This window comes from Mastigoproctus giganteus, chromosome 8, assembly GCF_048544385.1.
Source record: "Mastigoproctus giganteus isolate SK-2022 chromosome 8, ASM4854438v1, whole genome shotgun sequence".
Taxonomy (NCBI): domain Eukaryota; kingdom Metazoa; phylum Arthropoda; class Arachnida; order Uropygi; family Thelyphonidae; genus Mastigoproctus; species Mastigoproctus giganteus.
In genome coordinates, this window is record NC_143582.1 from 146,054,308 (window position 1) to 146,079,712 (window position 25,405).

Genomic DNA, 25,405 nt, shown 5'->3' on the forward strand with positions numbered 1-25,405 from the left:
CAAGCTGTACTTGCTACCTGGGAGTCTAAAACGCTGATGGAACTGATATTCGGGTGACACTCAAGTCAAGTGGACCCAATTTCGGCAGGGTACGGATGGTCTGTGACAGCAAAATCCTCTGCTTGCACCTTCACGATGGTGGGACTGTTAGTAATTCTGGGTATAACCCCCATGGGCAGAAACACTGTGGGTGACCACCCAGGTGTGAACCAACGTAAGCAGGGGTCGAGGTGTGGCGCCTACGCCACACAGAGGAATGCCGCCCCTCTGTTACCAGGCAATACTAGGTGGTAGATCAACCGGTGCAATACCACCACTTTGCTTATTGGAGGTTTGAAGTGGTGGAACCCATGTTTCCAGTTTAGTGAGGCACCAATTCCAGTATCTGTCGTAGGTCAGTAGCCATCTGGGAGGTGAACAGAGAGATTGCTAATGCCAATTTGTTGTCTTGTCCAGGGTTCTCTCTCTTTGTTCATGGTATTGAGACAATAAGTCAATTTCTAGTGTCCAGTTCTATGAGTCCGTTGTCTATTTCGATTTTTCAATCACTACTGGGACACAAGGTCCTATCCGTTGTCTGTTTCAGTGTGGTTGAGTCAGATGTTGGCGCTGTTCATTGGTAGTTAATCAGAGGAAGCTGCCACTTTGCTGCTCCTCTCTTTGTGAACATTTTGTTTCCTGGGTTGGGTTAGGATGGAGTACTGAGTCAGTACTACAAAGTTAGGTGAGAGTCAGTGTCTGTTTTCCGAGGGACTACGTCAGTTGTGGATATGTCCTTCTTCAGGTAAAGAGGTCCTGTGCATATTGCGTTAAGGCTTTGTAGTTGTCCTCACTTTCCAGTAGGTAAAATTTTTGGTTTCGTGGTATGAAGTGAAGTCTAGTGATGAAGCAGCATCGTAGATCCTCATAGAGGGTGCAATGGTGCATGAGATGCTCCCAAGTCTGTGGCTATCCACAATAGCAGAGAGGGGTATCACTTAGTCCAAGTGTCGATAGTTTTACTCTTATTACTCTGTGTCGTGTTAGTAAGTAGGATGTCAGGAGTCTCGAAGAAAACCAAGTTGGGCTTTTGTGAAAGACCTTTTGTATGTCCGGAATAAATCTTCTGGTGACCTCTCCTTTCATTGGTCCTGCCCAATGGGTCTGCCAGGCCCTCTGCAGGTGGGCAAGGAGGCGTTCCTTTTTGAGTTTGATGTCATTCGTCGGGTCAGTTGTAAAGTCAAGGAAGGTAGATTCTCTGCACTTGAACAGTTAATAGAGCAGCCCACAGCAGATGATCTCCAGGTCAAGGGGGAGAGTTCCCACAAGAACCTATAGGGTGTGGGTGCTTACAGTGCAGCATGCTCTGGAGATTATAGGATGACATTGGATGGATTCTAGCTTTCTTTTGTTGACAGCAGTCACTGCCTTGTAGAACCAGGCACCTGAAGCATATGTGATTGCCTCTTCTACAAAATCATCAGGAAGATGGTTTCATAGCAGAGGGCGAGGGTTCTCTTCTTCAGTCCTCAGTTTCAGTGGGTTACCCTTGCAACCACAAGCACTATGCCAAGGTATTTGAGCTCCTTGGCAAGTATGACTCTGGTTCCATGGACTTTTATCTGAGGGGATCTTCTGGTGTCAAGAGTTCCCCCAGGTAGAATTGAGCTGGTTTTTTTTCCGAGGTGATATTTTTAGGTGGTGCTGGTTGGCACATTCCTGTAGAGTGTTTAGGGCACAATTTGCGGAGATTTCTAAATGAGCTGTGGAATCTGCCTCCAGCATCAAGATCAGGTTGTCTGCATAGGATTGCAACCTCGTGTCCCCAAAGTCAAGGTTCAAGAAGCTGTCTAGGACTACAGTAAACCCCCGCTATTCGCGGTATCTGTATTTGCGGTTTCGCGTATTCACTGTCACTGATTTAATATAAAATGAAACCTAAAAAAATGTGAATTTTAAAGCGCCGTGAACATTTTCCACCATAAAAAAACATGGGCGTGGCTAAAATTATCTTTCCCGGTCAAAACAGCGCTCAGTGGGTGGGGGGAGAGGGATGACAAAATCGTGGTGTGGATGTTTCTCGCTAATCCTTGTTCAGTATGTGTTATGCGCTTGTCATGGAAGGTTTCATCGTTTGCTTTTAATTTATATGCTTATAAATTGAATAAATTTATCAATTTATAAATTGATATGCTTACAAAAGTGATAAATCTACCGTTTGGAAGTGTAAAACAGACTTTTTCGAGCATGTTAACGGAAGAAAGTGACTTTATTGTGGACAAATTCTTTCTAACCCGTACAAAAATATGGCTACGAATAACAAGGGAAATATGAAAAGATCAAAGAAGGTGATGACATTAGCGAATAAAATTGAGTTATTAGACAAAATTTCTAATGGTGAAATTTTTCTCCTCAGTGGCAAAACATAAAATCAATGAGTCAACGGTACAATCAATCAAAAAATCGGAAGAAAAAATCCGCCATAGTGTCCGTGAAAATGCGCTAATTGCTTCAAAAATTTGCTCTGTAACTCGTGATGTTAAATTAGAAAAAATGGAAAAGGCTTCAAATCTGTGGATAGAAGACCGAACTCAAAATAAAATTCCGTTGAGTTCACTCATCATTCGTGAAAAGGCAAAACTCCTTTATCAACACTTTAGCGAAACTAGTGATAGCACTGGCGGGATAAGTTTTTTAACTAGCAAAGGCACTGGTTTGAAAGATTTGTTTGAAATTTTTAATAAATATTACATTTAATATTAAATTGTTTCTTATATATTTCATACTTTGGAACGGAACTTCTACGGAACCTTTATTACTATGGGAGCCATAACTCAGTATTCGCGTTTTCGGTATTCGCGGCATTTCTCAGGAACGAACCCTTGCGAATAGCGGGGGTTTACTGTTTATTCCAAAGAAGCAGGCAAAGTACTGAGCCTTGTGGGCACCCTCTATGTACTGGTTGTGTAACTGAGTAGTATGGGGCACAAACAGTTACTTTCCTATTGGAGAGGTATGTTTTTATACAGTTGTATAGATTGGCAGGTATTTTAGCCTTCCAGAGTCTGTCTAGGATGCTTGGCCACCATAGGGAGTCAAATGCCCTGGTGAAGTCAACAGAGATAACAAGGAAGTACTTGCTGTTTGCTGTTGCGGCTGCATTGATAATATTTTCTAAGGCTTCCAATGTGGAGCTTCCACTTCTGAAACTAAATTGGTTTCCAGATGATAGACCAACATTATAGCCCTGCAGAAATGGGCAGAAGAGAACTTCTTTCAAATTTCCCCTGAAAAAACCACATCGATCCTTCTTAAAGGAACCTTAAACATCAGATGACCGCCTCGTATTAAGATTAACGGAACCACAATCGAGCCTGCCAAGCAGATGAAATATCATGCCATTATCTTCAACAGAAACCTCTCATTCCAACCATACCTAAAGCATCTCAGAACTAAAATCGGAAATTATTCTGCCCTTGTCACTTGGATCATGCAATATGACTGGGCCCACAACAAGAGAACACTCTCCTTATACTATAAAACAATGTTCATACCAGTAATCTCATATGCAGCAGTCATATGGTACTACAGGACAACGAAGACAGTAAATAGAAGAGTCTTGGACTCAAGTCAAAGATCTATCCTGCTTACAGTAACCCATGCATGCAAACCGTTAGCACACAAACGCTCCAGTTGTTGGTGGATGGCCCCCACCAGCACCTGGAGATCGTTAGATGGGCCTGCTCTATTACATTTCCAAAAGGATTTCAATTACATTCGTGGGATTCACCAGTGAACAACAAGAAAATAGAGAAAGCCTGATTAATGAGGCACCTTAAACAGGAATGGCAAAACTGCTGGACAAAATTAAAGAAGTCACACAGAAGTTTGTGCCCAGTGTCAACAAAATGTATCCAAAGTTGCCCTCTTGGTTTCACCCAGGACTATACACAACTTTCCTTCTAACGAGCCATAAACCCTTCAATGGGAAATTGGCCACTTTTGGCCTGCTCGAGGATCCACGCTACATGTGCAGTGAACCGGAAACTTGGAGTCATTTAATGTACCACTCTATGACAATTTACGAGGAATCTTTACCACAGGGACAGGAACATTATCTCCTGGACACCTGCAATAAATGTAAAGCCTTTACCAGATATACATAGGATCTGTTAACCAGAAGGAGATCCCGAACTGCACTGAGGAACTGACACCAATGAAGAAAATCCCTCGAGAGGAAGAAGAACTGACACCCCAGGATGGGACTTTGTCCCAAGGAAAACAACATTGAACTGGACATACCAGATTGGACCTATAATTACCGACAATGATGGCAAATACTACAGCTTAGCTGATCCTACGCCTTTTGCCCTTATCTCAAGAAAGAACAACACTGAACTGGATATAATGGACTGGACTTAAAATCACCGACAATGACTGATACTGCAGCTAGCTGATCCTACACCTTTTGGCGACCAGACTGGACATATTATCTCCAACAATGCCTTGCATCCATCCCTTGCTGGATGAATTGGACTTGACTCACACATGGATTGTGACATGCAGCTTGCTGCTTATATGCCATTTGGCGATCTGAGCTGGGTGCTCTTACCTGGCTCACTGTTAATCCCCATTCTCCTGGCAGATGGGAGACTGTTAAGTCTCCCTCTGCCTCCCCCCCCTCTCCTGGTGGGCCTTGTGGCACTACTGGCTCTGTCTATGCTAAACAAGTTATTACATGTTCCTGAATTTTATGTTGAAAGTGGGGTATTAAGTAGAGTTATTTGATTTTTTCTTCATGGTCATCTTGTTGACTGAGTTCGATTGGGTGGGGTTCAGTGTATTTTTCAAAATATCAGATAGTATTTAACTACTTATAGACATTAGTTTATTTTGACAGTTGGAATGTTCTTCATTCTAACAGTCAGTTGATTGTTTACCTATGCTACAGCATAGCATAAATACTTAAAATTTATCTGGCTATAATTTAAAATCCTAATGCTTAGAGACTTAGGGACCTTAATTAAAGAACAACCTTAGGTGAGCATGGGGGCCAGGCAACAGGTCCACCACAGCCAATCCATCGACGCCCAAAACGTCTGTTCAAATGACCACGAACACACCTTCCATAATGGGCAGGCGCCCCATCATGTTGAAACCAAATGTTGCATCTCACATTTGCTGGAACATCGTCAAGTAACCCTGGTAGAACTTGTACAAGAAAGATCCGATATTTAGCGGAGTTCATGTGGGATGGTAACAGGTATGGGCCGACTAAGCAGTCACTGACCATACCTGCCCACACATTTACTGATAAGCGATGTTGTGCCGCATGGGGGAGCACACCGTGTGGGCCCTCTGCTAATCCTTACACTAGGTGCATGTCTGCCAGCTCATAGTTCGTATATCGATGCATGCTATTCGTGCGGAGACTACTGCTTAAATGAGTAAACCAGAAATTTTCCCTCTCGTGAACAGATGAACAGCGCCATGTACCGCCTTACGGTGACGTTTCCAGTTATGGGTTCCTATGCAATTCACATTCCTTTAGATGTTACCTACCTGCTCTAAACGTTTGTACCAATATTTTTGAGACGCCCTGTATATATACAGTAGACTCTCGATTTTCCGGGATAGATGTTAAAAAACAAATCCTGGATAATCGATTTCCCTGTTAATCAAAAAATACAAACGTTCCTGACATACATAAGAGATACATTCCAAGACTTCTTACTTCATCGAGTTTTATTAAATCAGGAATGACTAATAACATATTGCTACTATATTATTATTGACAAATCTGAATTCCGCACAATACTTGTTAATGTTTGGCCATTTTCATATATCCTTATTAGTTTAATTTTCTGAACAAAATCGATGGTTTTCCTTTTGTTGGTAGATTTACTAGTACCGCTGTCACTTATTCTCTTAGTCAGCACCATGATAACGGTCAAAATGAAATTTTCTGAAAACAACTTCACAGGGTAAAGGGGCAAACACACTATGATCATCTTGCGCGAACTCACATTTTACTAAAGCACATTTCTGGAGGTCACTGCCAATTTGCACCTTCCAGGTTACTTGGGCTATTCTGTTCGTGCATCTAATTATAAACAGGTAGTAAACTCGATCTTATTGCATTTGCAATAATACCGATAGCTGGAATTGTGTAAGTTTTTACGTTATTACGGTGAAATGCATCCCCTTCACTGAAATCTTCAGTCATATAAAAAAAAAAAAAAAAACAAACAAATTGTAAGAATCTTCTCTTCTTTCTTATTTTTTTCCCCCCAATTTGTGCATGCCGTGATCATCGTTATTGATTGCTTATTTTATTTATTTATTATTTTTCTTTTAAATATTACAATCCTAAAAAAAAAAAAAAAAAAAAATTTTTGTGAAAAAAAATTTATGTAAATCTGTACTTGCATAAGTCGGGGACTTACTGTATCGAAAAATGTTCGATACATTTTGCCCCCAATTTGTGTGCCTCGATCGTCGTTATTGATTGCTTATTTTATTTATTTATTATTTTTCTTTTAAATTTTACAATCCTAAAAAAAAAAAAAATTTGAGCGAAAAAAAAATGTATGTAAATCCATACTTGCGTAAGTCGGGGACTTACTGTATCGAAAAATGTTCGGCAGCCTATATAAAAAATATGGCGATAGATAAAAAATTAAAAACTTACCACGCACTACTTGCGTGTCCAATACAATGCATCCCTTTATTTTATGCGATGTCGATTTTAAGTCTAATAGCTTTCTTATATTTTTTTACGACGTCCATTTTATATCTAATAGCTTCACTTTATTTTTTAAGATGTTGCGTATGGTTTGGTCACCAACATTATAATGGTTCTTTAGAGATTTAACAGATGCACTGTTTCAAACTTTTGAATAATTTCAAGTCTTTAACTGAAAACGCAACTCTTTTGTGTTTACCCATCATTTTCGCAATTTCTAAACAAAAAAAAAATACTATAAAAAAAAATTCTGACATCCCTGACATAAATAACGAAACAAAATTTGTCCTTTTGTGCTGCAACAGAATACAGCAATCGACGCGACGCACTAAAAACAAACTAAACATTTGGTTTCTTTTTTTTTGAGTGGCGGGTGTGAAGACAGCAGGAATTGCAAGATAATAGGTACACTAATCTCCCAATGACGACTTATAATGCCATTTGTCGCTTATTTACGACTTGCAAAATATCTGTTTATACCTATTCTAGTTATTACTTGAATTTTTTGATTTCTGGTTGATTTTTTTTAATTTGGAGTCTTGAAGTGTTCCAGTTAATCCGATCACGGGATATATATATATATATACAGCAGATTATATATATATATATAGTACCAATGAGTTAAAAACAGTGGAAAAAAAGGAGGAAAAAAAAAAAAAAAAAATATATATATATATATATATATATATATACAGGGTGTCTCAAAATTATTGGTACAAACGTTTAGGGGAGGTAGGTAACATCTAAAGGAATGTGAATCGCATAGGAACCCATAACCAGAAACGTTACGGGAAAATAGTAGCAGAAGCACAAGAAGCAGAAATGACACAAGACAGTAATTAGTGGCAAACATTTATTTGACATATTAACAATGGAATACGAGATGGATGCATTTCATGATGTTACAACAGATTCTCGAAGGTTCCACCATGAGACGCGATGCATGCGTGACACCGATGCAGCATGGATTGGTGGACACAGTCAAACACACCTGGAGTTTCTTTGGCAGTAGCAGCAGCGCAGACGAGTCTCACCACAAGATCCATTTCCGTCTCCACAGGTGATTCATACATGATAGATTTGAGGGCCCCCCACAGAAAGAAATCGAGGCTCGATAAATCAGGTGAGTGTGGGGGCCAGGCAATGGGTCCACCACGGCCAATCCATCGATGCCCAAAACGCCTGTTCAAATGGTCATGAACACACCCTCCATAATGGGAAGGCGCCCCATCATGTTGAAACCAAATGTTGTATCTCACATTTGCTTGAACATCGTCAAGTAACCCTGGTAGAACTTGTTCAAGAAAGATCCGATATTTAGCGGAGTTTGTGCGAGAAGTAACAGGTATGGGCCGACTAAGCAGTCACCGACCATACCTGCCCACACATTTATTGCGAAGTGATGTTGTGCCGCATGGGGGTACACACCGTGTGGGTTGTCGTGAGCCCACACATGAGCATTGTGTTGATTGAATAAGCCTTCCCGAGTGAAATAAGCCTCATCCGTTAACAAAAGATAGGCTGGAAAATTCAAGTCTTGAACACTTTCTTGGAGAAACCACTGTGCAAAAGCCACACGTGCAGGATGATCTTGGGGGAGCAGTAACTGAACCCTTTGGAGATGAAAGGGGTGTAAGGAATCGTGTGTTTGTTTATTTGACATATTTGATTTGACATTTGTTTATTTGGCATGCATCAAGTATATGATATGAATAAGCCTTCCCGAGTGAAATAAGCCTCATCCGTTAACAAAAGATAGGCTGGAAAATTCAAGTCTTGAACACTTTCTTGGAGAAACCACTGTGCAAAAGCCACACGTGCAGGATGATCTTGGGGGAGCAGTAACTGAACCCTTTGGAGATGAAAGGGGTGTAAGGAATCGTCATGCCAGACACGCTGTAGTAGTAGTAGTAGTAGTAGTAGTGGCACATGATGCAAGAAAGCAAGTGTAGCAGCTTATGCAGCATCAGCCAAAAAAAAAAAAAAAAAAAAAAAATCACACCATTCCCTCCAAATGCCTGTCCAGTTCCTCCTTAAATTTATTTAACCTATCAACTTCCACAACGACAGATGGAAGTTTGTTCCAGCAATTAACCACCCGCTGGCTAAAGGCAAATTTCCGCACATCTATTCTACATCTGTCCTTTCTTAATTTGAACTTATGTCCCCGTAGGTTCGTAATCTGAACAAGTGGAAGGATCCCATCAGAATTCAGCGTGCTCAACCCATTCAAGGCCTTATAGACCTCAATCAGATCACCGCGCAGGTGCCTAGTCTCCAGCCACTGCAATTTGCAGAACTTAAGCCTCTCTTGGTAAGAGAATCCCTTCATTCCCCTCACCAATCGTGTTGCTCTTCTCTGTACACGCTCAAGTAAATCTACATCCTTCCTAAAATGAGGCCTCCAGACCTGTACGCAGTACTCAAGGCGTGGCCTGACCATTGCCTTATACAGAGGGACAATCACCTCCTTTTCCCTGCTAGCAAAATTCCTATATATCATTGACAAAACCCCATGACCTGCCCTAGCAGCCTGTCTGCATTGCTCAGAAAACTTCATATCTGACTGCACAATTACTCCCAGGTCTTTTTCATTTTCTACCACCTTAAGTGTAGTACCACACAGTTGGTACGTTTCTCTGGGGTTACTTCTACCCATAAGCAGTACTTTGCATTTGTCAAGGTTGAACTTCAGTTGCCACTTCTTAGCCCATCTGCCCAATTTATCTAGATCCTGTTGCAGTAGCACACTGCCATTACTGTCATTAACAACCCTGCCAACCTTTGTGTCATCTGCAAACTTCGACATTAAGCCTGATATACCTTCATCAATATCATTGATAAATACACAAAACAACAGTGGACCCAACACCGAACCCTGTGGGACTCCACTAATAACATTAGTCCACGAAGAGCAGCACCCATTGATTACCACCCTCTGTCTTCTCCCACTTAACCATCCTTTTATCCATTGTAGCAACTTACCCTTAATACCATTCTGCTCCAATTTGTACAGTAGTCTTCCATGCGCAACAGTGTCAAAAGCTTTTCTGAAATCCAAGTATATGATATCAAAATTATTTTTTGCATCCAGTTCCTTTGTGACCACATCATAATAACCAATCAAATTTGTCAGACAAGACTTTCCCTTAACAAACCCATGCTGTGTTTGAATTATTGCTGCAGTCTTGTCTAGATGATCCTGTACGCTGCAACGGGACACTCCTAAGGCAGAGGCAACGGCACGTGTGCTGGTAGTAGGATGATTCTGGATGGCATTCAACACACTTTCTTCCATGATGGGAGTTCGCGTCGAACGTGGTCTGCCCGCACTACTCCTGTTACCTCTAAATGACCCATAATCGCACAAATTTTGATGCACACGCACAAACAAACGGTGGTCTGGTACATGTCTGTCTGAGAGGCGTTCTCCATAAATTCGTTGAGCGGCTTGTCCATTGCTCTCTGCTAATCCATACACTAGGTGCATGTCTGCCAGCTCACAGTTCGTATATTGATGCATGCTCTTCGTGCGGCAACTACTGCTTGAACGAGTGAACCAGAAATTTTCTTTCTCGCGAACTGATGAACAGCGCCATGTACTGATTTACGGTGACGTTTCCAGTTATGGGTTCCTATGTGATTCACATTCCTTTAGATGTTACCTACCTCCCCTAAACGTTTGTACCAATATGTTTGAGACACCCTGTATATATATTTATATAGACAAATGTTTATTTTCAGTGTAATGGGTAGGGCTGCTGACTTTGTGAAGTGTAATTACCATGGAAAAAATTGGGAATGCCAGCAAGGTAAAAGCATGATTAACATAAAAATAATAATGATAATAATGATTGTACCTAAAGTAGCAGGTCTTAGGGCTAGCTACTTCTTCACAGGATTGGTAGCCAAAACCATAGGAGCCACCGCAATAACCAGGGTCTCTGTTATGATGTATATGTGCGAACCATATACATCATAGCTGACCTGACAGAGACCAAAAGGAATAAAAATAAATGTATAAGTATAAAAATAGAGTTAAAAACCTAAAATAATGCCAATTAAAGAAAAAGCCAGTGGCCATCTAAATAAATTTCTCTTAGAGGCATTTTAGTAATTTTGGTAGTATTGTGTATTTTCTCATATACAGTGGATGCCACTTATTATTATTATTATTATTATTATTAATAGCCATATGGTGCAAGGAAGCCTGAGGCTTATGATGCAACAGAAAAAAAAAATTCTCAAGTTACCCTGAGAGAGAGAGAGAGAGAGAGAGAGAGTGTCAAAAGTAGAAGGAAATCACCAGGAAAGAGAAGAATGATGATATCCAGCTCAGGACCCTGGGTGTGCCAAGCCCATACTCACCAGTACGATCATTTCAGGACACAGTTTAATTGATAATAATAACTGACGAAACAAGAATGCAGCTGCATTCTTGTTTGTTCATTGATACAGATGGAAATGTGTACATAAAGTGGTTTAAATAGACAGAAGAAGACATTAAAATCAAGCAATATAAAATACTTTAATTTGCCTGTGCACTATTTTTTTAATTCATCAATAAAAATGAAACTATCAAAATGTTTCTGGAAATCCATACAAACCATTAAAACCAAAGAAAAATTAAAATCAAGAATCAGAAAATGATTAATGCTCTATTGTAAAACAGTCAGGTTAGTACATAATACTTTCTTTCACTGAATAATGCCACTGACAATCATATGAACTATATAAAAGTCAATAGTATAACTAGACACATAATGGGTAAATGTTCAAAAACAAATCAGGATGTTATGTAATCACTTCCACCACATGTGCATAAACCAAAATAAGGCAAAAAAACAATAACAAAAAACTGAAGCAATGATTGCAATAAATGGTAATTTTTCTATGTATCGGTATATGTCTAATCAGGACTTCATAAAAGTGATAACATTATCCATGATCGCAATAAGTGGTATGGTATGCACTGTCTGTGTGTGTGTGTGTGTGTGTGCGTGTGCGTGCGCACGTTTCATATGTTCCACGGTTCACTTTGCTGTTCCATTTTCATTTTAACTCCAGTAATGCTACTCTTATACCCTTTTTTTTTTTTAAATTAAAATACCATTTTTTATGTTTAAATATCACGGGTTTAGTGTCAAACAACATTAACTACAAAATTGCATATTTGTTTTAAAATAACTTTAGTTATACTTTATACAAATAACAATGCATATCATGTCACACGGCCAGGGCCGTGCAAATGTGGGGGGATGCACTGCACCAGGGCCCCCTATCAAGGGAGCCCTGGTGCAGTGCAAGGGGGCCAGGGGGGCAGTGCCCCCATTTTCATCTGGGGCCCCAAGTACCTTTGCACGGCCCAGCACAGCTGTATCTCTCTAGTACTTTACAAGTTATCTTGGGCTATAAGCATATTTCCAGTAAACCAAGAAAATATCAAATGACTTTTTCTTGGTAAATCACAAAAAAGTTTACTACAAAATCATTTTGTAGTTAACCATCAATATATATATATATATATATATATGTAATATATAATGTATTTTTGACCACCTATTATATTTATTACAAAAAAAGTCACAATAGTTCTTTTATCTCTTATTAGTACTATGCATTTGATTTTATTAAATGATATGTAATAAAAGACACTCGGCTAAGGTAAAGAAAGCCAAAATGAGAACCATGGGAAACTTCAGGAAACTTTTACCCATCAAAAGCATTTCCCGGTACTGCAGCTTCTCCCTGCATTCTCGGTAAACAGATGGTGCATGTTATCAGTAGTGGCATACAGCACATTCTTTGCAGACAGCCCTCTATCAAATTATTCCTGTATCCTCATGCAAGGCAATGGCGCCTCCGTAGCCAGGTGGGAAGGAGCAGAAGTGCGAAGCACACGCTTCTTGATAAGACCAGGGTTTGAGCCCGTCACCACCAAATACGGAGGATGCGGGAAGGTCAGGGAATTACCACCGGATATCCCGGAGCAATATGGCCTTAGTTGCTAATGCTCCTAAAAACGAAATAACAAAACATCATGCAAGGCACTCTCATAATAGTTTATCAAAATATTTAAACAAGTTTTTTCCTTTACAAATCTGTGCTGCATTCCTAAAAAAATAATAATAAAAAAAGAAACATTTATATCTAGATTACTCTGTAACTGTAATTTAATCATTAGTTCCATAATTTTCTCTGCCACTGAAGGCAGACTTACTGATCTGTGGTTACTGTTTCATTCTTGAAACTACTTTACAGATTGGTGTTACACGGGCACTTCTCCAATCCAAGAGATTCACTCCTGAGTCTAACAAAAACCATACAACTGATGGTCTGAGGCTTTTCCAGAGCACATGCAATCTGTTCTAGGGCTTTTACTTGCCTTCAGAATCAAAAGTTTTTCTAGCAAACAAACATCTGTAATTCCCCAAAACTGATTTTACAGTGCTCAGGCTCATAACTTAATTTCTCTTTGCCATGAAGGGACTTTAATTGCAATATACCCAATCAACTCATCAGGTATATCACCTTGGTCATCGAGTTTCAGAATTCATTACATAAGGAACCAATGTGATTTTATCTTTTAGTCTTTGTAATTATGTATGTGCAAAACTTCTTGTCTCCTTCCTTTTCTCTCTTAGCCAGTGATTTTTCTAACTCAGCCTTTGTCAGCCTAACCTTTTCAGTCATACTACTAAAGACAATTTATAACTATTATTTGTTTCAGAACTTTACTAATTTTACTACTTTATGAATGTTCATGCTATCTTTTTTACACTATTAAACTACCACTTTCTTATTCATTCAACTTCCTCACGCTACATATGTATTTGTGGCTTCTTTTAGGGTAGCTTTACAGTAATTTCATTAGTCACCTATATTTTCACCCTCCCTCACACTGTCTTCCCAGTTGATGGAGGCCATGCAGTGTCTTAGCTTGTTGTAATCACCTTTCCTGAAATTAAAACCCTTGTCATCGCCTCTAACAAATAAGACTTCAGTAATCATCATCATCCAGCTCAGCATTACATGATCATTCCAGCCAGAAGTTTCAATACTGACAATGCTATTGGCAGACTATCACCCTCTGTATGTCTTAATGCAGAGGGTGATGGTCTGAAATATAAACCATGTGCTATTTAAACAACTCATGAAATATAAGCATGTGCTATTTATATTTCAACTATAAATAGCACATGCAAGTGATCTGGTAGGTTTCCATTGAACTCACTTCATATATTTAAAAATATATTTTTTATTGGATAAGAATTATGACTTAACAGTTATTTCACTTTCTTAAATAAAAAGTAGTTCCTTACCTCCACTCCCCAGATGCAAGCACTGTGATACAAAAATGAATGGGATTTACCAACTTTCTTGACATCTCGAATATCCCAAACATATAAACTGTGGTCATTATATATACACGTTACCTAGAAGAGTAAAGTTTGAGAGTAAAGTTAAAGAGTTTTGAGAGAAGTAAAGTTAAAGAGTAAAGAAGAGTTTAAAGTTTGACTAAATATATAAATTCTGAGATTATATATAATGCTAAAGCAAAAAACAAAGTTGTATTTTTTTTAAATGCAATTAACTAAATAAATTATATTTTAAAAATGCAACAAACTAAACAAGCTTTTCACTTTACAAAACTATAATCATTTGAGAACACCAGTTCTATCTAGATTACCCTGTACTGCATTTTTATCACTCTTCACTATGTAATGAAATTCAGGTGATCATTTTTCATTACCACTGAAGCAGCTGACTGGTCTGTGGTTAGTCTTGAACAATGTTTAAACCACCAGGTGACAAGCTGGGTTTGCCACCTGGGAATCAAAAACACTGATGGAACTGATGTCCAGGTAATACTCGAATCAAGTGGACCAAATTTTGGATAAAATGATGATATTTCAGATGCAATCTCAAAAAGAAAAAAAAAAGAAAGAAAAGAAAAATCTCAAAAAGAAAAGGCTATTTGGCATATGTGATAGATGACTGAAGTCATCATATTTCACTTTTGAGAAAGTATAAGATGATGCTGTTAAAATTATTCAAAAAGTAATAAAATAAAAATCTGTTATCACATCAGATGAATGGGTATCGTACAAAAAAATTACCGAAATTCCTGGAATGTAATATTCTTATGTCTATAAAACACAAAACCCACTTTTAGGTACATTTGTATATATGTAGTGTGTGTGTGTGTGTGTGTGTGTGTGTGTGTGTGTGTGTGTGTGTGTGTGTGTGTGTATATACACACACACACAATGCAACACAACATACACACACAGAGATATGCATGAGTGCCTGTTGTCTTCATCATGTCCATTCATCTCTGTCTGTCCATCCATTTGTCTGCATATAATAACTAAACTTCCAATAAAATCAGATAAACAGAATCCTGGCAATTATTATTTTTTTTCTTTTTCTTTTTTTTTTTTTTTTATATACATCACATAGCCTATCCATATACTGTATATTGTAGTTGAAGCACTGGATATTATGTGTGTTGCCATGTGCTGATTGGAGGAATGGATGGGCAATATGATGAGGGCACAGAAACAAAATGTTCTCTGTGCTCGGTTTGAACATGCAAAGAGTTCTGGTTTGAGAAAAATAATTTTTATTATCAGTATATTAAACACAAATCATGAATTATTAAATTATAACTCTTTGCTTATTATATTAATCAGAATAGAAACATGAACAATGTGGAGTGTGTGCAATAAAGTGAAAACAAATACTTTTATATGCAGCAGAACCTCAAAAATTTGGATATTTGGAAATCTGGATACCTTTTGAATATTTCTCCAAGAGTAGTTGACCATCAAGGGCAGAGTGGAAATAGACTAACCAGACTTTAAAAAAAATACTGCAGGTGCCAGATTTATGCATTACGTTCCATTAATAATTTCAAACCAATTTCTTTCTGTTTTATATATTTCTTAAACTGTATATCATTGTTACTATGTATTTTCAGAATTCAAAATGATTTCATGAGACATTCGGTGCTAGTTCGTAGTTTAGTACTTAATTATACAATAATATATATTTAGTTTTTAAGGCAATTCGATTACTGCAATCACATTTCACTTTTTATGCATTATAGTTAAAAACACGGGACCATCATCACACCAGAAGCAGCATTTGAACCTACAACCTTAATTTTTTAGGCAAGTATACATACATGTGTCTGAGTTAACATTTTGGATTAATGCCGGTGACTGTCATTCTGTGGAGAAATAGGGATCACAGTTGTATTATATAATAAAAATAACTAATTACCCCTCAATACTTAGGCTTCAAAAAACTGTAATTTTTGCTTTGAATTAACAAAAATCTGACATATATTACGGATACCAGAGGGGTTCTACTGCATTATTAGTTGATCAATTAATAATTAATCAATAATAATTAGTTATTTATAATTAATCAAGCAAGATAATTAATCATTTACTGTTCACTTCTGTTAAATTAAATGAATTTTTCTTTACTGTGATTAAGTTATAAAAATCAAACACACCTGAAATATAATGCATTATATACATTAAATAACTTGTTTTGATCTGTAAACTGGAGAAAACACAAACATCATAGAGAATCGATGGAAGAGACTGAAATCAGTTACCAAACAACTTAATGACAGTGGTAAATATTTGTTGCAAAGTCACATTGATGAGTATTTTTGGAGGCAAATATTTGAAAACATCGTTAATTAAGCAGGGAAAAAAAGTATTACCACACAGAAGTATACAGAAATATTACCAGTATTTTGTGTTAATATATTTTGTAACTTATTTTATATAACTTATTGTTCCTTTCTCTGATACTAAGATGCTCAGAACCTTGATGTTTGAGGGTCTTTGGTATTAGCAATCTTGTAATCAAAATACTGTATTACTGAACCCTCTGGCTTTGGTCTGCCATGGAAGGAAATTGTATTTGCACATTTTTTTCCCCTTTTTTACAATACAATAAAGATTCTTATTATAATAATTACTAGAAATCAGTGAACGCTAAGAAGAGATAAATGCCATATAGTTAGAATGTCAGCTAACTGACCAATTGTTCATTAAAAAAGTCGTTTAGTTAACTCTTGCCAACCAATTTTTAGTTTTCTGAAGAGTATATATGCTTTACATATATCATCAGTGATCTGCTCTCTTGACTATCAAGGGGAAGTGAAAATTCAGAAACAAAGTTTTCTATAGTTGTATTCAGATAGAGTTTACCTTTGTTTAGTTTGTAGTTTACCCACTGTTGTGCTTAATATAGTTTACCTGTTGTTGTATTTAAAATAATTAACCTGTTTCACTGACTAAAATATTAAAGCTATACAGTTCATAATTAAAAAAGGAAAAGTAATGACTATGGCAATGAGAAGCACCTGAAAAAAAGTTTACTATAATTGTTCAGTTAACCATAAAAAAAATAAGAAAAAACTTTATTCTGCAGGTTTTTCATTTCCAATTAAATGTATATAATACAGCCCAGGGAAGACATCCTCCCTCAATTTAGAAAGCAATAGACATTAATAAAAAATAAATGTCAATAAAGATTGATTTTCAAAAAAAATAAATGTCTGTGATAGCAACTCCTCTAATTGACATTACTGACAGAGTTGAAAGCTAGTGCTGAATTTTAGAAATACAAGCCAAAACACTGCCCTCCCTGTCAGTAAATTAATAAAAGATGCCTTCCTTGTTAAGTGTTTTGTATGTAAGGTAAAAAAAAAAGATTGCAAGTGAGTGAGTCAGTAATTTTAGATTTTATGATGCATGAGCAACTAAGGCTATGATGCACCAAGTTCACAATGTTGCAAATGATCAGGGCTTTGATAAAGGAACTGTAGTATACTGCTGAATAATAAATGGTATATCATGGTGTAATGAGTTAATTTAACTAGTTACAATCTTTATGATAAAGCTCACAAAGACAATGACTTATTCAAAGTCTTGATAAAAAGGGTAGGAGATTAACAATTTCTGTCAACACAGTGTCTCAAATTAATTTGCTCATCTCACTCAGTTGCTCATCTTAGTTGTCTGAATTATTCGCTTTAATTCCATTCGCTTCAAAGGTGGTACTTGTGCACACGTCCATTCCGATATTCCCTGTCAGAGACTTGGCAATTTGGAATCTCCTCTTTTCGATCTTCTCTAGCAAATTCATTTGTTGTCTCTACCATTCTCCCAACTCCTCTAATCACTTGGAACTGTTTGACTTCCTCTCTTTGCAAATTGACTTTCTCCAGTTCAACTTTTCTAACAGTGAGGTAATTTTTCTTGGTGATTTTAATGTTCAAAACTCCAGCTGGCTTCCATTTTCTAGTCACACAGACTCAGCTGGTCGAGATGCTGAGGCTTTTGCAATTACTAATGACTTTGCACAGATTGTTCATTTACCTACCAGAATAGCAGACAGTCCTAACCATACAGCCAACATGCTTGATCTTTTTCTCACAAACAACCCTTCTAAGTACATGGTCAAAGTGAAAGATCCTTTAGGCACCTCAGATCACAACTTGGTGATGGTCTCTTCTCCAATGGAGCCTTCATCTCATGGCTATTCCCAACCTCATGTTGTTTGGCATTACAAGAATGCAAAATGGGATAATCAGCAAGACTTCTTTTCCTTGGTCAGATTACTGTTTCAAAACTTCTGATGTAAACATTTGCTCAGATTTCGTATCAGTGAAATTATTCTTGTAGAGATGGATTCATTTATTCCACACTCCACCTTAAAATCTCATCCTTTATCTAAACCGTGGTTTTCCAATAAATGCGCTAAGGCTGTTCAAGAGAAGAATGTTGCATATCATAATTGTTTACAAATATTCAGTTTCATTTTCTGTCTACTCCAAAGCTCACAACAATTGTAAGGCAGTTATTAATCAGCCCAAACTAGATTTTAAACAGGGCTACAAGTAGAAAACTTGCTTCTTGTCCAAATGGTAGTCAAGCATTCTGGTCTCTTGCCAAAGCTATTGGCCACAACTTTTGCCCATCTCTGTTCCCACCTCTGTCAAAACCAGGTGGTTCTATTGCCACATCAGCTAAAGATAAAGCTGACCTGCTAGCTTCCTATTTTTCTTCCAACTCGTGTATTAATTACCTTGATAAACCAACTCCCACCATTCCCAGTATGTTCCATTCAGTGCCCCTGTGGTCATCCACCAAAAGGATGTCAGAAGGATTTTGACAAATTTTGAGATGCTAAGAAAGCTCCAGTTACTGATGGAATTTCTCTACTTGTCCTGAAAATGTGTGCTCCTGAAATTACTCCTGTTCTGTGTCGCTCTTTTTCACTTTCTTATTCCAAAGGTGTTTTTCCTTCTGCTTATAAATTTGCACATATCCATCCAGTTCCTAAAAAAGGTGACAAATCCTTCCCAGTCATCATCCCACTACAATTATTTTTACTCTTTCTAAAGTAATAGAGAAATCAATTACCCACTAACTCTTAAACTAACTAGAAACCTTCTATCTGATCAACAATCAGATAGAAGGTTTCTATCGCCAGTATGGATTCCAGTGTCAATCCACTGGTGATATTCTGGCTTACATTATACCTCTATGGAAAAATTCAATGGAAAAATTTGATGAAACTCAAGCAGTTGCTCTTGAAATTTCAAAGGCTTTTGATTGTGTTTGACATAAAGTTCTTGTAAATAAGTTCCATCTTATGGTTTGCCAACTGTTTTTTAATTAGGTATCCAGTTTTCTCTCTGACTGCTCACTGCAGGTGATGGTAGATGGCTCTCTGTCATCTAACTTCTCCACTAATGCTGGTGTTCCCCAAGGTTTTTCTTTCTCCTACACTTTTCCTCTTGTATATTAATGACTTTCTTCCACTGACCAGAAATTCCATCCATAGTTTTTCTGATGATAGCACATTGCATTCCACATTCCAGTTTGAGAAACTTTGCCCTGCTCAATCAGCTTCAACTTCTCGAATATCCACTACCAATTCCTTAAATGCTAATCTCCTGGTAATTCACCAGTGGAGTAAGGATAACTTATTGATTTCAATCCTTCTAAAACTCAGTCCTGTCTTATATCTCGCAAAAAGGATCTTCTGCTCCTATGCTTATCTTTGATGATAATCTGATTTCCAGGCAAGCTCATATATCTCTATTGAGGATTGCCCTTACTTCTAATCTCTCTCTCTCTCTCTCTCTCTCTCTTGGCATAAGCACATTACTAATATTGTTTCCTCTGCATCTAAAAACTGGGTTTTCTGTTTCACTTTTGACGTTACTTTACTTCCTGATCACAGCAGCTGGTCACTGTACAAATCGCAAATCTGCCCTACCATGGAATATTGTTTCCATATCTAGGGCGGTACCCCCAAAACCTCTCTCAGGCTTCTAGATTTCATTCAAAAGAGGGCAGTTAGGTTAATTAATGACTGATCTCTAACCGAGTCTCTCCACTCTCCACTCTGTCTCACAGACGCTCTGTTTCTGCTGCATGCCTTTTCTACAGATACTTCCATGGGCACTGTTCTTCTGAAACATGTGCGGCCACCAGCCAACATCCATTTACTGCCCAATTTCAAATTCACAGAACCAACTTTTCATCTTCCTCATTTATACATTCAACTTCCATTTTCAGGAACAACCTTCCTTCATACATATTTCCTAAAAACTACAATCTACAGAAGTTCAAGTCTAATGTCAACAAATATCAACTTTCATCTTCTCAACCTTCACCTCATGCATGGTACTAAGTACTATTGGTTCTAATACCTCTCATGTTTGGGGTTTTCATTAAAAAAGAATTAATTTGCATGCTGATAAAATTCAATGCAGTGTTACAACCTCAAATATAAAATATACTCATAACAGATACTATATGACTTTATAATAAATTTGGCAAATTGTAGATTTAGTATGGTGAACTGTACTCTTTTTATTGAGTTTATAAGACCACAATGTGTTTATTTACAGTAGTAGTTGAAAATCTGCTGGCCAAAATACTTGTACTTCTCAGATAGCAAAGTTTCTGATTAAGTTTTTGAAGCATTAAGTACTAACTAGAATTTATTAATTGGAAGCATTAGAATTTAAATATAATTTAACTTTAACTTAAATATAACCATATTTGAAGAACCAATCTATTATCCAATAGTGCCATTCGAAGGACGAGTTTTTGCACCAAGTTGAAATGAATTAGTCTCACAAAAAAAAAAAAAAAATATATATATATATACACACATATATACATACCTATATATATATATAGAGGTCTGAGACCTCTCTACCCTCAGTCATGCAGCTTTACAGATACATTGAAAACTTGTTAATTTACAACTACCCCACATTTAAACCGGACTTGGCTCGTTTTCACAATTTACTCTGGATAAAACAAATAATAATGACCTTTCAGCCAATTATTTAGACTTAGATATAAATATCAACAGCCCTCATACTACAATCAACATATATAACAAAAGAGATGCTTTCATAACTTAACTTAACACTCATAACATTTCTAAAAAAGTTCATGCAAACATAATACTTTCCCAATGCATAAAAATTGCAACAGTCTATTTTCTGACAACATCAACCTACTCCATAATAAATTACTGCATAATAAATTCCCGGCAGCTTTCCTCTACCATCATTTCAAAAAAGCATTAAACATTATTAAATTTAAAAACATTACAAACTACAACTTTGATTTAAACAACATGTTTGTAGTCTGACTTCATTTACTTTTAGGCCTGTACATAATGTATAGTTTTATACCCCAAAGACTCTGTCGTGTCTCATGGTGTAGAAAGCTTGTGCCCATGGATGTATTGTCTACTTATGGGGGTATTATGTTTTTGTTGTGTCCTCATTATTTTTATTCTTTATTTTTATTTTATTTTTTTATATATATATATATTTTTTTGTAGTTGTTGGCACATAGGCTACTGTGGCCATAATGCACCCTCCAAAGGTTTTTGCAGTGCTATGATCCAAGCCCGAGGCGGGAATTGAACCCGCGACCTTTGGGTTGCCAGGCAGGCACTTTACACACCCGGCTAGCCTGGTCAGCCCTTTATTTTTATATCATTAGCAATACCAATACTGTCTGGGGACCGACTGTGGTACGGGTTTGCAACCCCGGACAACCTGAGCACTACTTACTTGCCTTTAGCCAGCAGGTGATTAATTGCTGGAACCAACTTCCATCTGTCATTGTGGAAGTTGATAGGTTAAATAAATTTAAGGAGGAACTGGACAGGCATTTGGAGGGAATGGTGTGATTTTTTTTTTTTTTTTGGCTGATGCTGCATAAGCTTATACACTTGCTTTCTTGCATCACATGCCACTACTACTATTACTTTATTTACCTCTCTTCCAATAACTTTCTGCTGTCCTTAATTGCTACATCTTATTTCTTGTGCGTGATTAGGCTGGCCGAAAGCAATATCGAGATGCTACTCCTCTACTATCATCTGTTTCTTCTATAACAAAGTTTGGTGTCTTTTCTACACCACTTTGTTAGTTTTTGTTTCTCCCTCTGCTGGCTTTTTGCCTCATCTGTTTAATCGCTTACTTCCCTGTCACACGGGTACAGTTCACGTTGAAGATTTCACACCTTTCTCCCCACCGGGGGCTACTTCATGTGGTGACGTATATACACCACATGTGAACTTTCGGCTTTCTCCTTTGCTCTCCGATGGCATTCAACGTATTCTGGTCCATGCACATGGTAAGTTTTCTTGTTTTGCCTTCTTTTAAATTTCTTTCATTTTTTACAGGATTCTATTGGCATGATCTTAGCTTTTTAGCCTAACTTTATTTATTTTATAAATTTTTTATTTAGTCTTTAATTTTAATTCTCCCTTTTGGTCTCTGTTGGGTCAGCTATGATGTATACATATGCTTTTAACGTGTACATCATAACAGAAACAGAGACCCAGCTTATTGCAATGGCTCCTACGATTTTCGCTGCTGACCCCGTGATCAAGTAGTTAAAGTCCTAGGACCCACGGCTTTGGGTACTTGCATTAATAATGGGTATGTTAATTTCATTTTATTTCAGGTAGTCTGTTTTTTGGCATACATGTGTTTTCAATTCTTCCATGGTAATTACACCTGACAGTTCAGCCCCCCCCACCTAATACACTGATAATAACATATTTGTCTATATATATATATAAAAAGAATCTTAAAAATGTCAGGTTTTTGGACAGATGGATCTGGAGCATTGTATGTTGTTGTTTGTTTATCTGGTTTTTAGGAGCATTAGCAACTAAGGCCATATTGCTCCGGGATATGCGGTGGTCATTCCCTGACCTTTCCGCATCCTCCGTATTTGGTGGTGACAGGCTTGAACCCCGGTCTAATCAAGAAGCGTGTGCTACGCACTGCTGCTCCTTCCCACCTTCTGTATTAATATAAATACAAGCAGTACAGTCTATATGAAACAATAAATCAATAGAGTATAAATTCAATATAAATTATAATAGATTTAGCTTACTTTTTTGTTTGCTTCATCCAAGGCAATAGCTATGACATCTGGATATTTAGCAGTGGGCGGATGAGAACTCATATGCCTAAGGGGAAAAAAAAATAACTGCCATAAACATTATAACTGAATTCTGAGTGTCCTAACCTTTTTCAATATAAATGTAATAGTTTCTGTTAAATATAACTCAAAAAAGCATTAATCATACAAACAGTAGTTTTATATAACAGTTTATTCATCATAAGAATTATTGTTCGTATGAGTATTATGTGTTTACCTCTAAATAACATTAACTGCAATTGGTTTCAAAACTGTTTCTTAAGAAATTATTTTATTGTTCCATTAAGCATCTCCCATAATGGAAAGCATCCATTATGGGAGGTGCCCGCTTTGCTGAGGTCAGTGTACATGTAGTCAGTTACAATAATTTGGAAAAATTATACGAAATAATTGTATAAAAGTAATCCGCAGCTAAAAGTTTTAAAAGACATTTAATTGTAAGAACCTTGACATTCACTTGCCTTTTCGTTGCTAAATGAAAACACATATGTGTGTGCCACTGGCAATGAACGTGTTCATCCGAAATGTTACCCTTGAAAAAATTAAAGTATCCACTGCAGGGAGGTTGAAAAATCAAAAAGGACAGCTATCAAAGTGTCTGTATTCATACTAGAGAGTGGCTGCTTTACATGTAATTTCAAATACTTATGTCCAGGTCCCAAGTCTGGGTGTCCACAACAAGAGGTTTCACTGTATATCCATCAATAACATATTGGATACAATTATCCAACCAGCAATGGATCCTAGTACAAGTCAACAACAACAACTCTGCCAGGACAACCGTATATACAGTCCAGAACATCAAGAGCCGCCCTTCGCTATTGAGGAGCTGCACACTGCAACTAATAGACTTCGCAACAATAAATGTCCAGGACTGGACCTACTTGAACCAGAGATTATAAGGAAGACTGTGGAGCATACCTCATACCTCATCCTCGACCTGTTCAATCACTGCCTGCAGACAGGAGTCTTACCCTCTGATTGGAAGACAGCTAACATATGCCTGATTCTGAAAAACCCAACCAAGAAATCCCAGCTTCTTATAGACCGATTGCCCTGTTATCTGTGCTAAGCAAGCTTTTCGAATACCTCCTACACAGTAGAATTACAGTACATTATAATGCAGCAAATTTATCCTCTACAAGCGAATATGGTTTCAAACAAGGATGCTCAATATGCACTCCAGAATATCCTCACAACTGCTACAAACTCCAATAGAAAATATTTTCTAATTACTGCCATAGGCTTTGCTGAGGCGTTCGACTCACTCTGGTGGCTGAGCATCCTTAGCCGACTAAGACATGCCTGTCTTCCCAGAAACCTCTATAACACCATAAGAAGCTACCTCACGGCCAGAGAAATAAATGTCAATGCACCATACTGCAGAGTCAAACACCAGGTTTACAGGGGCTGTCCCCAAGGCTTGGTACTGGGGCCGCTCCTTTGGAATGTTGTACTTGATGACTTCCTCACCACTAACTTGAATGAAATTATCTCCCAGGCCTATGCAGATGATCTGATCCTGGCCGTGTCTGCAGACTGCAGAGCACAACTAGAAAATTCTGCAAATCAGGCTCTCTCAATATTACAAAACTGAGCAAGGGATCATAATCTTCAAATCTCTCCACAGAAGACTAATTCCATCTTACTGAAAGGGTCCCTCAGAAGACATCCACAAATTAAGATAAACGAGACGACAATACGTTTCACTACTGAAGTGAAATATCTAGGAATAATCCTGGACTCAGGACTTACATTCCTCCCATATTTGAAACACTTGCAGACAAAATTAAGAAACTATACTGCCTTGGTTGCCAGAGTTACGCGGCGAGATTGGAGCCTCAACCGCCACACTCTCTCTCTCTCTCTCTCTGTTCTACAGAGCAGTATTTTTACCAGTGATTACATACGCTGCAGGGTTATGGTATCCAAGAGCAAAAATAGCAGTAAACAGAAAGAAGCTTGAAACTATTCAAAGGTTTATCCTCCTTACCATTATCAGGGCCTGCAGTACTGTCAGCACCCATGCCCTTCAGGTGGCAGGCACCCTTCCTTTGGACCTGGAGGTGATATGTTGCGGGTTCCTCTACCAACTATCAAAAGGCACATCGGTGACGTTCATGGACCACAACATTGATCCTACTAACAACTT

The 25,405-nt window shown here is 37.7% G+C and overlaps 1 protein-coding gene across 1 annotated transcript in view; it reads right to left on the reverse strand.

The window, feature by feature from the left end:
• Positions 1 to 25,405, reverse strand: part of LOC150081900 (mitogen-activated protein kinase-binding protein 1-like) — a 470,343-nt gene that overhangs the window by 277,415 nt on the left and 167,523 nt on the right. Inside the window, exons 9-10 of the mRNA XM_090378972.1 lie at positions 23,206 to 23,281; positions 14,047 to 14,160 (exon numbers count right to left, since the gene is read on the reverse strand). Of these exons, the coding sequence (XP_090235098.1) occupies positions 14,047 to 14,160; positions 23,206 to 23,281 (190 nt within the window). The remainder of the gene's footprint in view (positions 1 to 14,046; positions 14,161 to 23,205; positions 23,282 to 25,405) is intronic.